The sequence below is a fragment of the Lampetra planeri genome, chromosome 43, assembly GCF_965212315.1.
Source record: "Lampetra planeri chromosome 43, kcLamPlan1.2.h2, whole genome shotgun sequence".
Taxonomy (NCBI): Eukaryota; Metazoa; Chordata; class Hyperoartia; order Petromyzontiformes; family Petromyzontidae; genus Lampetra; species Lampetra planeri.
Genome location: NC_136149.1, coordinates 5,380,002 through 5,393,244, shown reverse-complemented (window position 1 = coordinate 5,393,244; position 13,243 = coordinate 5,380,002). Strand labels below are relative to the sequence as shown.

The 13,243-nt window shown below is 45.8% G+C and overlaps 1 protein-coding gene across 2 annotated transcripts in view; it reads right to left on the bottom strand.

Moving 5' to 3' along the window:
• Window positions 1-1,583: 1,583 nt before the first annotated feature.
• Window positions 1,584-13,243, bottom strand: part of LOC144732624 (arf-GAP domain and FG repeat-containing protein 1-like) — a 39,627-nt gene continuing 27,967 nt past the window's right edge. For both annotated transcript variants that reach the window (XM_078614120.1, XM_078614121.1), the window contains 2 exons: window positions 12,270-12,938; window positions 1,584-5,311 (listed from right to left, as the gene is read on the bottom strand). In XM_078614120.1, the coding sequence (XP_078470246.1) occupies window positions 12,879-12,938 (60 nt within the window). In that variant the 3' untranslated portion in view covers window positions 1,584-5,311; window positions 12,270-12,878. The remainder of the gene's footprint in view (window positions 5,312-12,269; window positions 12,939-13,243) is intronic.

Here is a 13,243-nt window from a genome sequence, read left to right as displayed (position 1 = left end):
AGGAGGAGGGGTGGGAAGAGATTCGTTCCCTTTTGTTAGCCGCCAGGCTTACTTTGGGTGCGCCCGGCACGAGACACGCACCGATCCGTTTCGAAGCGGAGGGCGTGGAATGCGATTCCCTGTAAATATTGTTGACGACGGTCAAACGTTCCCAAACCCCGTACGCTTGTACACGTGGCTGCCGTGACAGGGATTGCTTCACACGCAATCGCGCACGGTACACGCGCGCACAGCGGATGCCCTTTTTTTTGGCAATCCACTGCTGGATGAGGGACCCCTCTCTTGCCGTGCGGGTTGTTGTGTGGTGGGGGGGGGGGTTGACCGCACTTAATCAGACTGGTCAGTGCGGGTTTGCGGAGGGAGGGTGGTTTGCATTCCAGTGATTTATGTGACAATCAAACCCCCACCACCACCACCCCAGACGTGTTATTACTCCGGCCAGTTGCCCAGGTGTGTCTCACGATTGTTGCCAGGAGGTTCCTACCAAGCTGGCTATCACTCATTGTGGCGAGCACTCATTCCTCCATTCATTCAATCCGTTCATTCGTCATTTAGCGTCATCAATTTCGCGTTCGGAAAAATTCACGGCACCACAGACTCGCCCCCCCCCCCCCCCCATTGTTTCCTCTCATAAATTTGATTCACATCTCCAACATTTACATTCGCACGTGTACCGTTCTTAATTCTATGTAAAGCGCCTTGATCAAGGCGCTCTATAATTTAAGATAAGAAGCGATCACAGGTCGGGGGGGGGGGGGGTACAACGATCGCCGCCTTTTTCAAGTAACATTTTTCCTTTTCAAGTTCGACAACTTTGGAGCGTGACGGCGTCACGAGATCTTTAACGTCCGCTGTGAAGCAAGAGGACGCGTGGGTAATGTTGAAGACACCCGGCAGTGTTAACCGGGGCTGTCTGCCCGTTTCAAACCGCGGATTTTTTGTAAACATGGAAAAAAAATCGGTCGAAGCGGTACCACTGGGCGCGCGTCACCGACCCTTGAAACATGCGTCGACTATTTTGGTGCAATGTCCAAATGAAAAGCCACTTTGTTGAGCTATCAGTTGTGGCAAGGTCGATTTTGGAAAGAAAGTCAATAACTCAGTGGGCTTTGCCAGGTAGGATGGTTTAGTTATATTGGTATATGTTTGGGTGATTTTTTTTACCTTGTACTTTGAACTCCTGTCGTGTTTCTGTATTGTTTATTGTCACCTTATTACACACCACCAAAATGGACGTTTATGAAATAAAAGTGATTTCTTGTCGGAGCAAGGTGACAGTTTGGGTGAGATTTGTGAGTTTCTAGAATGTTCCATGTTGCACCACGCCCACAGATTCGAACTATGTGCGCACGTGTTGGACTTATTTCGCACCGTACGTGGCCAACCGCGCTAATCGGATGTGCGTTAGGGAAGGGCAAACTAAACCCAGAAAGCAGCTCTAAAGAAATGAGTTTTCAATCTTGAACTCCGATTAATTCCGACGTCAACGCAAGCAGACGCACCGCACTGAACGCTCCTGAAAATTCAAAACAGACTTCAATAAAACGACGTGGTGCAGAAAGCAGTTGACAAAGACGGCGATATTAATTACACAGTTTATTGTTAGATATGTTTATGGTTAATAAAGCACTTTCCATAATATACGACCGACACGGTGATAAAATAGCTCGGCAAAGGCAATACATTATGGGAACATTGTAAAAAAATGTAATTCCAGCTTGAGAGAGACATGGGAGTTAAACAGTAAATAAACAATGCAGTCAGTTTAAAGCCACATCAATGGTTGTTTTTTTATATTTTTGTAATTTTTATTTAAACAAGAGTAACGTGCAATATCAACCGATACGACCGGGCGTTGGGCGTTGGGGGGTAAAGGCTGTCTCGGGGTAAAGGCTGTAGCAGGAACACGGCAACAACAACAACGACGACAACAACAACAACAGATGTCCCCCGCTATATTTTATTTAAGACACAAACACGGTATGACAGACGCGTGTGCACGACGCAGTTTTCCTTTTAAATGCAATAACATCTTCGACATCTTGAGAAGGCGTGTAAAATAATCTTCAGAATTGCACTGCAATGTGTATGTAGCAAACGTGTCATTGGTTACCATTGGTGTTTTAACATGTGTGTTTGTGTGTGGGGTTTTTAAAGCTACGTAACAGCTTACGATATTCAGCGGGCTCTGTGTCACAAGCTGCATTGCGCGCCGTAATACGTAAAATGCTTACTGCCGATAATTATATAACGTTATATTGGTGAAAGATTTAAAAAAATCCAGACTTTGCATGAAAATTAGATGGATGTGAGAAATCAAACAAGGTAATAGTTTCGGCACGTATACGCGCACAAGCATCATGCCCTCTCGTTGATAAATGCTTGAAAGATTTTGGGCCAAAATTGCCCCCAAATAATAGAAGTTGTTTTTTTTAATTCGAAAATGTGCATAAGCGTGGTGTAACTGACATTTTAATTGTCGGTTTTATTTTGATCTACTTCAAAAGTCAACAATTCCTGGGTTTTTTTCCATTTGCAGAAATGTTGCTTCTGTACGAAATGGCCCAGTTATTATTTTACATGGTGAATAAGCTAAGTTTTGTTAAAACATCTCAAAAGGGTTTCCAAAGGACCCACTTAAGGTTTAATTGACAAAGGTAATGCGAATTGCACATAGAAAATAAAAACTAACTATAAATAACTTATGGGCCACAGCGGTATTTAACAGCAAAAATAAACGATAGAATTTAACGAGGCCAACAAAAAGCTACGTTTCAGCATGCAAGTCATCAACAACTCCCCCTTAAAATAAAAACGTTAATTGACGTAAGCTCACTGTTCAGTATAGAGCACTGAGGCCTGCCTTCATGTTTGCCAACTTGTTAACTATATACTTTGACAATACCTTAGGTAAGCTCTTTGGAAAACACACGGACATTTTTGCCCAATAAGACTGCCCCTCCCCCCTCCGTAAGGTGGATGCACACGTGTAACGAAAAGCAAAACTTTGAATAAGAATACATCAATACTAAAAACTCGGCCAGCTTAGTTAATGCAGCAGCTTCCACAATAAATAATCCCTCTTTTTTTTAACGTGGATAAAATAGATTTTTGTTGGTTATGCCGACCGGAGTCCAAATCACTTGTTAATTTAGGTTTACTTATTCAAAAGAATAATTAAATGGCCAAACAATGGAGGATTAATTCCGCTCGGGATTTAGTGAGTTCTACTGGCGAAATAGAACGAGATTAGTGTTGTTTATCACACGCAAGAGGCGTTCTCAGGAGAGAGCCGTTTCTGGGCAGCAAACCACAGTTTGCCATCAATTACCAAGGATGCCGTTTCACTTAAAAGACATCTGCTAGATGCATGGACACCACAAGGACAGTGCATATAACACATCTAGTGGAGTGGTTCCCAACCTGTATGGGCACCGTCAGACCGTGTGAAATGGTCCGCAGAACTTTTGGAGACACGACTGTTGCTACACTATAATTTCTGAACATTTGTATTTTTTTCGAGTTGACGGTGATGTTACGGGTCCACAAATGTTGGGAAGCACAGTTTGTTAAAAGTGGCCAGCAAAACGGTTCATTTGTTTTCTTTAGTATTCTACTGCCAGGCCAAGTGCCTCACACTTTCTTAGATTGTTATAGGTGAAAATAATTACAGAACACTACAATTTTGATTTGTAACAAAAAAAATCAGCATTAACATTTGAGGTTTATTTTCAAGCATATCGGCAAAATGTTAGTGAAATATTGTAGTGTTTCATATATATACGATTCTGATCCATCCAGAACGTGAATTAACTACTGCCAACGACCTAATTACTTTTGATATGACCACGTGAACGAAACATATATCTTGATCACGAAAAAAACCCCACGTTGTTGCACATTTTGCAAACAGACGCCAACAACGATCCTATTTAGTGATGGGCGTCAATGCAACATTCCTCCATTCAACACACATTTTTGTTCCGTTAGCTATAAATCAAGCCTTGAGCCAGTCCACCCGCAACACAAAATCAGGCGTGTTCTTTTTAAACTCAGGACTGAGGGTAAAGTTGCTGAGCTAATCACCCGAAGACAAATAATAAACAGTCTTCCCCTCACATCCTTCCAAGACCCACAAACCCACAGCATATATCTGGAGGCAAATTCCACATCTTTCATGTAAATGTTCAGCCATTGCGTGAATCCACTGCTGGACGAGGGCTTCCTCGCGGCGGGTGGGTCGTGAGGATCATCTGAATATACTTCAATATGCTGGTCAGTGCAAGTTGTTGAAGGCATGGAGCATAGATATGGGTGCAAAGAATGTAGTGCAACAAAAGACTTTGCTGCACTAACCCTCGGCTGCCCACCACGGAGCCTGCTATGCATGGTGGCCACCAATCAGCGCACCAACCAGGTTGAACACAGCTGAGCGACAGAGATCTGACGAGATCGGGTGCATTCTGGGTGATATGGTCATCGGCCACCCGCATCTCAACTTTACTACGTCAAATTTTGATTTAAAGCTTTCGTGACTGCAGGGATTAATATTCTTGGTTCTGTCGGTAAAGTCACGTAGAAGGGAAACAATAAAATAATACAAATATAAAACAATAAAATTCTCACGACGTTTCGACTGCAACACAAGCAATCATCATCAGGTGTGAAACAACGTCGTGAGAATGTTATTGTTTTATATTTTTATTATTTTATTGCTTCCCTTCTACGTGACTTTACCGAAAGAACCAAGAATATTTACTACGCCACTTTCCCCCGTTTGTTTATTTACACACACACACAGCAATCACGTTTGTTAGACTAGGCAAGGGGTTGTTAAACCTCCTGACCTTTTGTTGTGGTGTGTTTGTTGTCCTACTCCCGCACCTCCGACGAGCACGGTTGGCTCCGTACGGTGCGATAAGAAGTTCAACGAAGATAGGTACTCACGAGGACCTGAATACCAAAATATCCACATTGCAGGGGGCCACACGACACACAACGCGTCACATGGTGGCGGTCACGTAGGGTCGTCACGCAGCCAGTTCCGCACGCGCTGGTCGCCTGCGGAGTTTTTAATGAAAAGAAGTCTGCACAAGCTCCCCGGGACTACTCACGCCTGATTCGGCAGACAAGCGGCAGGCACCCCGGGGCTGTTCTAACGAAGGCGGATTTTTTGTTCACCGTTTCAAGCCAAGATACACTGAATATTTAGTCATCGTGGCCGGTAAGTTATGCTTTGATCGCCCCTGGTCTAGACGCCAGTGACACCTGGGCCAAACTTCCCTCATTGCCAGCATCCGGGCCATCACACCTGTGGGATGCCGACCAATATGAGGGGGAAGGGGGTGGGGGGAAAAAAAAAATCACAGTTAAATATTTTCATGAACCAGCTTAAGGCTGGATGTAACAACAGCATAGATAGCTATGTTGTGTGCAAGTTGTCTATACATCCACACACCACAGTAGCTATCCATTTAATCGTGTACACGTACGAGTCCTTCGTCAATCGAGGCCCTTTCCCCGCTCCGTGCGGGTCGTGGTACTTGAACACCACAACACCGATCGGTGCGGGTTGGTGATGGCGGCGGGCATAGATGCGGGCGCACAGAAGTACAGTACAACAATGGGGATTTCCTGCACTACCTCCTGCTGGCCACCGCGTAAGCACGGCCTCGCAGCCGCCGGTGACAACCTGGCGTGCATGGTGGCCACCCGTCCATGCGCTAGCCTGGCTCAACCCCCACTCAGCTTCTGAGATCTGACGGGAGTTCGAGCATCTCCGCAGGTGACGTCGGTCATGGGCAAGGGTCGGCGACCTGCGGCTCTTTAAGGACCGCTTCGTGATGGTTATATATTCAGGACCACCGCGCGGTTAATGAAGAAAAGAGGGCTTTGAAATAACCCAAGGATCAAGAGTTGATGTAAGCGACATGTATTTGAGCCTTCGGAGTTGCAACATGACCCAATTGCTTTTATTTCTTATTAAAACTTTTCTAAGATAACCTTCTTACAATGAACTATCCAATGGGTCAATTGCAAGGCTCTTGCAATATTAAGATTGTTTTTATTGTTTTAACCGAATTGGAACAAAAATGGCTCTTCTTGTTATTTTGGTTGCCGACCCCTGGTCATTAGGCGTCCGTATAATTGCGCGCGTATCGGGTTTATCAAACCACAGCGACGTTTTCCGAGCGCGGCGTTGCCTCGCACCATTCTGCTACTGCTGCTGGTGGTGGTGGCAGTCACGTAGATGCCGGCTGTGGGAGGCCCCCGTGCACATCAGCGGTTCTGGGTTTTTCACAAGTTTCTTTTTTTAAACGAGACGACTGTAAGAAGGCACCAGCGGCTGTGAATCGAGAGCACGCACCCACAACTTGTGCACACGCACCTACAACTTGTGCACACGCACCTACCACTTGTGCACACGCACCTGCTTGCGATTTAGACTAAGACGAGCGGACATAAGGCAGCAGCGGGGCAGCGGCCGGAGCGCCGGTACGAGGCGGTCGACTTGCGCACGCCGCGGCGGCGCTACCTTCACGTAAACCAAGCGGTCGCAAAACCCGGCACACACATTTTTGTTTGTTTAGCACAAAGAAATACACGTTAACCAAAGCGAAAAAGGGCTCAGGGAAAAAAATATATATAGCGTATACTACATAAAATGAAAAATCTGCTGCTTAAAGCCCCAGTCTATACTGTTTATTCTTGGAAAACTTTTACCATTTTATATACAGGTAGTTTGTCAAATGTACTTGCGTATTTTATGCGGTCAGACTTATTATGATGATGAGAGTTTCCGTTTGAGAGACTTTTCAGAATGTCATTTAATCAGTCCATTCCGAGCCGTCCCAGTCGCGCCCATTGAAAGTTCGAAAGAGCAGTGGGGTCAACCCCACTGCACTTATTAACGGTGCGCGCGGTTAATGGGGAAAAGAGGGCTTTGAAATAACCCAAGGATCAAGAGTTGCGGAGACAAAGTTGATGTAAGCGACATGTATTTGAGCCTTCGGAGTTGCAACATGACCCAATTGCTTTGATTTCTTATTAAAACTTTTCTAAGATAACCTTCTTACAATGAACTATCCAATGGATCAATTGAACCTCTCATTAAACGCAGCCACTCTCCTCCTCAGCCGACACTGTTAAATAGGTTAAACAATTTGACAACTTCAGCTCACAGGTACTAAAAACACCAGAAATAAAATAAAAAGCAGTTGCACTTTTACAGAAATCCATTGTCACCGTCATGACCCAGCAGCCACTAGTGGCTGCAGGGGTCCTGTGAAATCCATCAAACGTGATAACAATTATAATTTACAGCACCTTGTAAATCCACCGTTGGATGATGGCCTCCCCACATCGTGTCAATTGTGGGGGGGGGGTTGCTTGAAAATACTTCACCATGCTGACCAGTGCAGGTTTGTAAAAAAGACCCAGGGCCGATTTATATAATCACCTCGCCACTGATGCAAGTCATCGCTGGGAATTGAACTCGGGTTTCCGGGTTCAAAGAGCAGCGTGTGAACCCACTGTACCACCGCTCCACCATGCAAATAGCGTCAGCTTTGGAAGTGACCTTAATTGTATGCATCGTTACACCTCTAATCCCTCCCCCGTGCGAGTTACTAATTCGAGAAAGTAAAATTACACGAGGACGGCCAAGGGCACTGTAAACTGCGGAATAAGCGCTCGTGCATCTCAACACAGATGCGAGGTCACAGCCGAAGAGATGTGCAAAGTACAAACGAGGATGCTACATGTCAGCTCAATGCAGGAGCTGGACTCTCGGGATTTGTCTGGGTAAAATCGATTTTTATTTTATTTTCACCTACGTGACTTTACCGAATGAACCAAAGAGTATGGATTCTTGCAGTCACGAAAACTTAAAATCCAGAATTAAAATCGATTATTACTCCATCGATCACTATCCGTGAGATTGCTCGACCAAATTGGGCAACGCGTGTTGGCACCGGATGGGGAGGTGACGGACAGACGGAGGGGGGGGGGGGCGCTTTATGACGCCTTCAGCATCATCGAGCCCACGTCACGCTGGGTGTGGCTTGGGAGGTTTCCTGCCTTCGGAAAGCGGTGGGATGGAGGGGCGGGAGCGGCGGTCAGAATTTTTAAAAGCACTCCGAGTAACGGGAGCACACGCAAGCCGGTGAATAGACCGAAATCGTCCCGGCTTTACCCATCTTCGCGATCTACAAACTGGGGCTTTGAGGACACCTTCATAAATACTGCTCGAAAAAAACCAGCACAAGGTCGCAAAATAAACCGCCTGTTAAAGCGAACGCCAGAGACGCTTGAAGCCCACGAATTCCTTAATTAAATAAAATCCAGTGTGAGGATTAACTGGTCAAGTGTCCAAGACGCCAGCTCTCCCAGCGCAAACGGTATTCCCTAACCTAAAGTGAGTGTAGCGACGCACTTGGATTAATCCAGGCTAGATGAAAACGAAATACAATTCCCCAACATAAAGCTCGTGATATTTTCCTACAAGCAGATACATTTCTACACATGTATAACGTACGTGGTAGCGAAGATGATGTTGACAATAGCCCAGCACGTTCGCCACTTGTTGCAAGAGTTTCACAGTTCAAATCTGCTACTCCGCTCTGGTTAATACTGCAGTGTGTGTTTAAACCATAAATACTTGACACCTGATTGACAGTGGGGGAAGTTAAAGATCCCGTGACATCAGAGCATTGTGTGCCAGCGTCAAAGTTTGCCAACAATTTACATGAAAAATAATAAACTGGGATTACACAAAGCAACGTCGCCCCCGAACGCAAAACTTAAGCGGCTAAACATCTCTAACACGTGCGAATACCACATGTGCAAATGATTTGATATTGGGTGATGCACTCCCTGCGAAACTTGACAGGTTTTACCAAACGCAAAAAAGGTGGAAAATTGAAACGATGTACGGGGAGCACAAAAAACGAAAGGTAGATTTACTTTAAAAGCCGTTCAGCTTTCTTTCTTTAGAACTGCTTATTGTGTTTACGTTTTTTGTCCGATTGGCACGGTTGGCTACGTGCGGTGCGAAAGAAGTTCAACAAATGCAGCTTTCCAGTGGCGCTAAAACGTACGTTAAATTAAAATTGGGATGAAGTGATCATTGGTTCCATGCGAGGTCGAGCAAGAACAACGACATCATTATCTATGGTCTCAGCCTGGTCACCAATGACCGCAACAAAAAAAACATCACATGTAAGTTTAGTTCTGCATTTAACTTGGGCAAAGATTTCAGCTCCGAGAATTAAAATAAAAACTGTATCGTATCGGGTTGACACTCCGTGTGGCTGGGAGGGTGGGAAAGTGCTGCCATCTGCTGTGCAAAGGGATCTCAAGATGTAGTTGCGTGATATCCGCTTCTGTGGAACGGTTGCTATGCTCTGCGAGAGATCCGCATTGATACTTTATCCCGTGACTAGCCACCGATAGCACAATCGGGATAAGCTGGGGGGGGGATTTACCCAACAAGTTAACTTAGAAATAGTCTAACCCTCTCGAAATGGTAGCCGCAGGACAGGGCTCGGTAAAGAATTGCCATGGACGGCACAGCTTGAGTTTTGAGTGACATTCCACTTCCTCTAATGAGAGGCTGCACCCACTCCAGAGGTTACAAAGAGGCCGTTGTGTAAATGACTCCTATATTTTGAAACTTATTCAACGTTTCACATTTTTTAAGATTACGGTCATGACTAACATTTAACTCAAATTCATACGTTAAACTACTCAACGGATTTAAACCACACTTGGACTAAGTGTTTTTTTAAAGTTTACATCTCTAAAACGAGACAACTAGATGACTGCAATCTGCTGTGTACACTTCGTTAGAATGTGTGAAAATGAGCCTCGAGTATTCATAAAGGAGTCTGACGCGCCCACATGTGCACAAAACAAACACGACCGACCGTAACCGTGTGGACGACACACTGCTGGCACTGCACGACTGCGGATTCAACACCCAAGTGGGTTTCACCAGCGATCAAGTGAATCGTAGTTCGCAACGAGAGCCCAAATGGGTATTCAAAATCTTTTTTTTGTTTCACCAGGGGCAACCCCCCCCAGCCCCCCATAATTGCTGTTGTTGTTTCTTTGGAGGTTAAAAATGTCCACGTGATGATAAGCCACTTCGTTGAGCAATCATTTTTGGCCAGGTCGCTTCTGAGAAACAAGCTAATATAGCTCAGTGCGCTTTACCTGGTAAAATAAAAAAAAGTTTAGTTTGATTTGTATTTTTTTCGAATATTTTTTTTTACCTTTCCTATACTGTCGTGTTTTTGTATTGTTGTCATAACGTTCTGACCTGCCCCTACTGGATACCTGTGTGAAAAAGAGATTTATAGCTCATCGGATTGCTCCAGTCTCAATAAATATTCTGATTATAAGTCACATAGGCATGTACCTACAATTCCCCACAACACAGCCCCAACACCTGCACACTGTGATGAACTTTGAACCCCCAGACAGAGATTAATTGCAGGGAAGAAAAATAATAACAAGGCAGCGGCCGAGATGACAGCTAAATCCAAAATCGGTGTCATCTCAAACACGAGTGTAGGTTTGCGAATGACAAAAAGCTCACTTTGTCGATTGACTACTCTTCTCTGCGATTGGTAAAAATAACAGAATATACGTGATTAAATAAAACTACGCTGCGAGCCACAATTACACCAATGCACACTCTTGTTAAAGGCAGGCGTACTTGGGGGATTTTGATTCCAGTAAAAACGCAAGTTCGTAAGAAATCTTGCTCAATCCACAGCAGAACTATCGTACACATCGTCTGAGAGTTGGGCCAACATTCATCATTACACAACGAGTGGGGAAGCAGGGGGGGGCAGAAGCCAGGAGGCCACGCAGAGATAAGGTGCTTTGTGTTAGGCAACTTTTGATTCGTTGTTGAAGCGACCGCGGGGAATCGCATCAAGCGTGAATCTAAGAAAAAAACATTGCATTGCAAAGCGCGACTCGTAGGCAAGTTGCCCGTCAGCCCGGTAGAGGGCAGGTGCACAGCACCGGACCCGGCTGCAGAAACGAAGAGACGGTCCCCCCCCCTTGTTCTGAGATGTGGGAGGCCAATGGAAGGAAGTTGAGAGTTTGAGCAAAAAATCAGGCAAAATGTCCTGCAGTGAAGCTTCACTTACTTTTTTAGTTACTCAAGCTGTGATATTGCGTGGGAATTAATTGAAATTGGAATTTCCACCAAGTCAGCACGACCTGTTTGAGCAATGAGGCGCTGGTGCTCATCTCCTGTTTACAGCCGTTAGCCGGTGGTGGAAATTCCACATTCCTATGGTGGGGGCGAGTCTTTCTACACATTACGTTAACACAGTGCTGTTGTGCAAAGCATGATCATCTATTGGATTGCATCTCCATTTGTTTCCTATGATGTTTAGCTTGTTACAGAAATGTAACACGAATTGCTTCTTTAGTTTTCTAGAGTTTAACACATAGGCTTTCGCGACCAATATCTATAAGAGGTTTTTTTTGGGGTAGATCGTGTAAATATATAAATGTGTCGTTAAACCCGCCACCAACCAACACATCTCAATAGTAAGGGTTGTCACGTAAACAGAACATGTAAATGTTGTGGATTGGCTCTCCAACAACCCTTACTAGTTTGCTGTGTCGGGTTTAACGACACATGTATATATCTACGTGATCTAACCCCCCAAAAAAACCTCTATTATGGATAGCTTTTTAGAGTTGAACAGGGCAACGGTCTGTAGTTAATGGCTGCACTAATATAATCTGACTTCAACACGAGTGACACGGTGAAACACGTGAGCTATTCTTGATCCGACGCTTTTAAAGGCGTAACAGGTAAATGCTACGCTAGGCTCCAGAATATAAAAACAAATACATGCTGCGTACAAGAAAATTAGATTAAAGAAATGAAGACAGCTGAAAGTTCAGACTTAAAAGGCATTTTCAGATCCATTCATGATTCGTCGTAAGACATCATTCTCATCATCCGAGTCACCAGCCAAAGCTTAATGGCTGGTAGACATTGTTAAAAGAATTACAAATTAAACATAATAATTGGCTGGAAATTTGTAATTCTATATTACCAGCGAAGCAAATAAAATATCAAAAAGGGTTAACATAAACCAAGACACCACCTGCCACAAAAGTGCCCCCCCACGCCCCCCCCCCCCCACACTATTGATAATGAATAAAAATGCACTCCTAAAATAGAAGCAGTCTGGAACAACGGTTGCCGCCTCAGTTTCCCCCCCCCCCCCCAAAACCTTTTATGAAACTTGGGTGCTTCCGAGATGAAGAAGCCTTGGTGATCCAGATGACCGGGGGGTTTCGTGAAGGGACAGCTGTCCGCCGCCGTGTGGTCAGAAACACAGAGGGGCAGCAGTCCACTGCCATGTGGGCAGAAGCACGGAGGGGCGGCTGTCTGCTGCCGTGTGGTCAGAAGCACGGACGGGCGGCTGTCTGCTGCCGTGTGGTCAGAAGCACGGAGGGGTAGGTGTCTGCTGCCATGTGGTCAGAAGCACGGAGGGGCGGCTGTCTGCTGCCATGTGGTCAGAAGCACGGAGGGGCGGCTGTCTGCTGCCGTGTGGTCATAAGCACGGACGGGCGGCTGTCTGCTGCCGTGTGGTCATAAGCACGGAGGGGTGGGTGTCTGCCTCCGTGTGGTCAGAAGCACGGAGGAGCGGACGTCTGCTGCCTTGTGGTCAGAAGCACGGAGGGAGCGGGTGTCTGCTGCAGTGTGGGCAGAAGCACGGAGGGGGCGTGCTTTTGCTTCCTTATGTTCCCGGGAGTTGCCGCGAATGTCGCTCTGGAGTCAGGGTGCGGGAGGACTGCGATGCCGCTGCTCTCTGACGCCCACACGCCGGACGCCCCGACTACAGGAAGGGGTTGGTGGATGCGGCGCTGCCGGGAAACTGCCCGCCGTTTGTTCCACCCTGGTTCGAGAAACGAAGAGAGAATAAAAACACGTGTTAATATAACTCAACGTGTCGCAAGTCTACCGCTGTATAACAGCACATATATATGTAAATAATAAAAGGTAGACTAAAGGTGCTGGACTGCAATTTGTTCGCTTCGTGCCCCTGCCCGTGGAATGGCTTCCACTCGAGTGAGCTCAAGAGGCTCCGAAAGTGGGTATTCATGGCCTACTCTTCCACGCTGGTCAAACGCCTGGAAGAGGTGGCACAACCCATACTTTACCCCAACTACACGTGGCCTGCTGTAGTGGGGTAAAGTTATA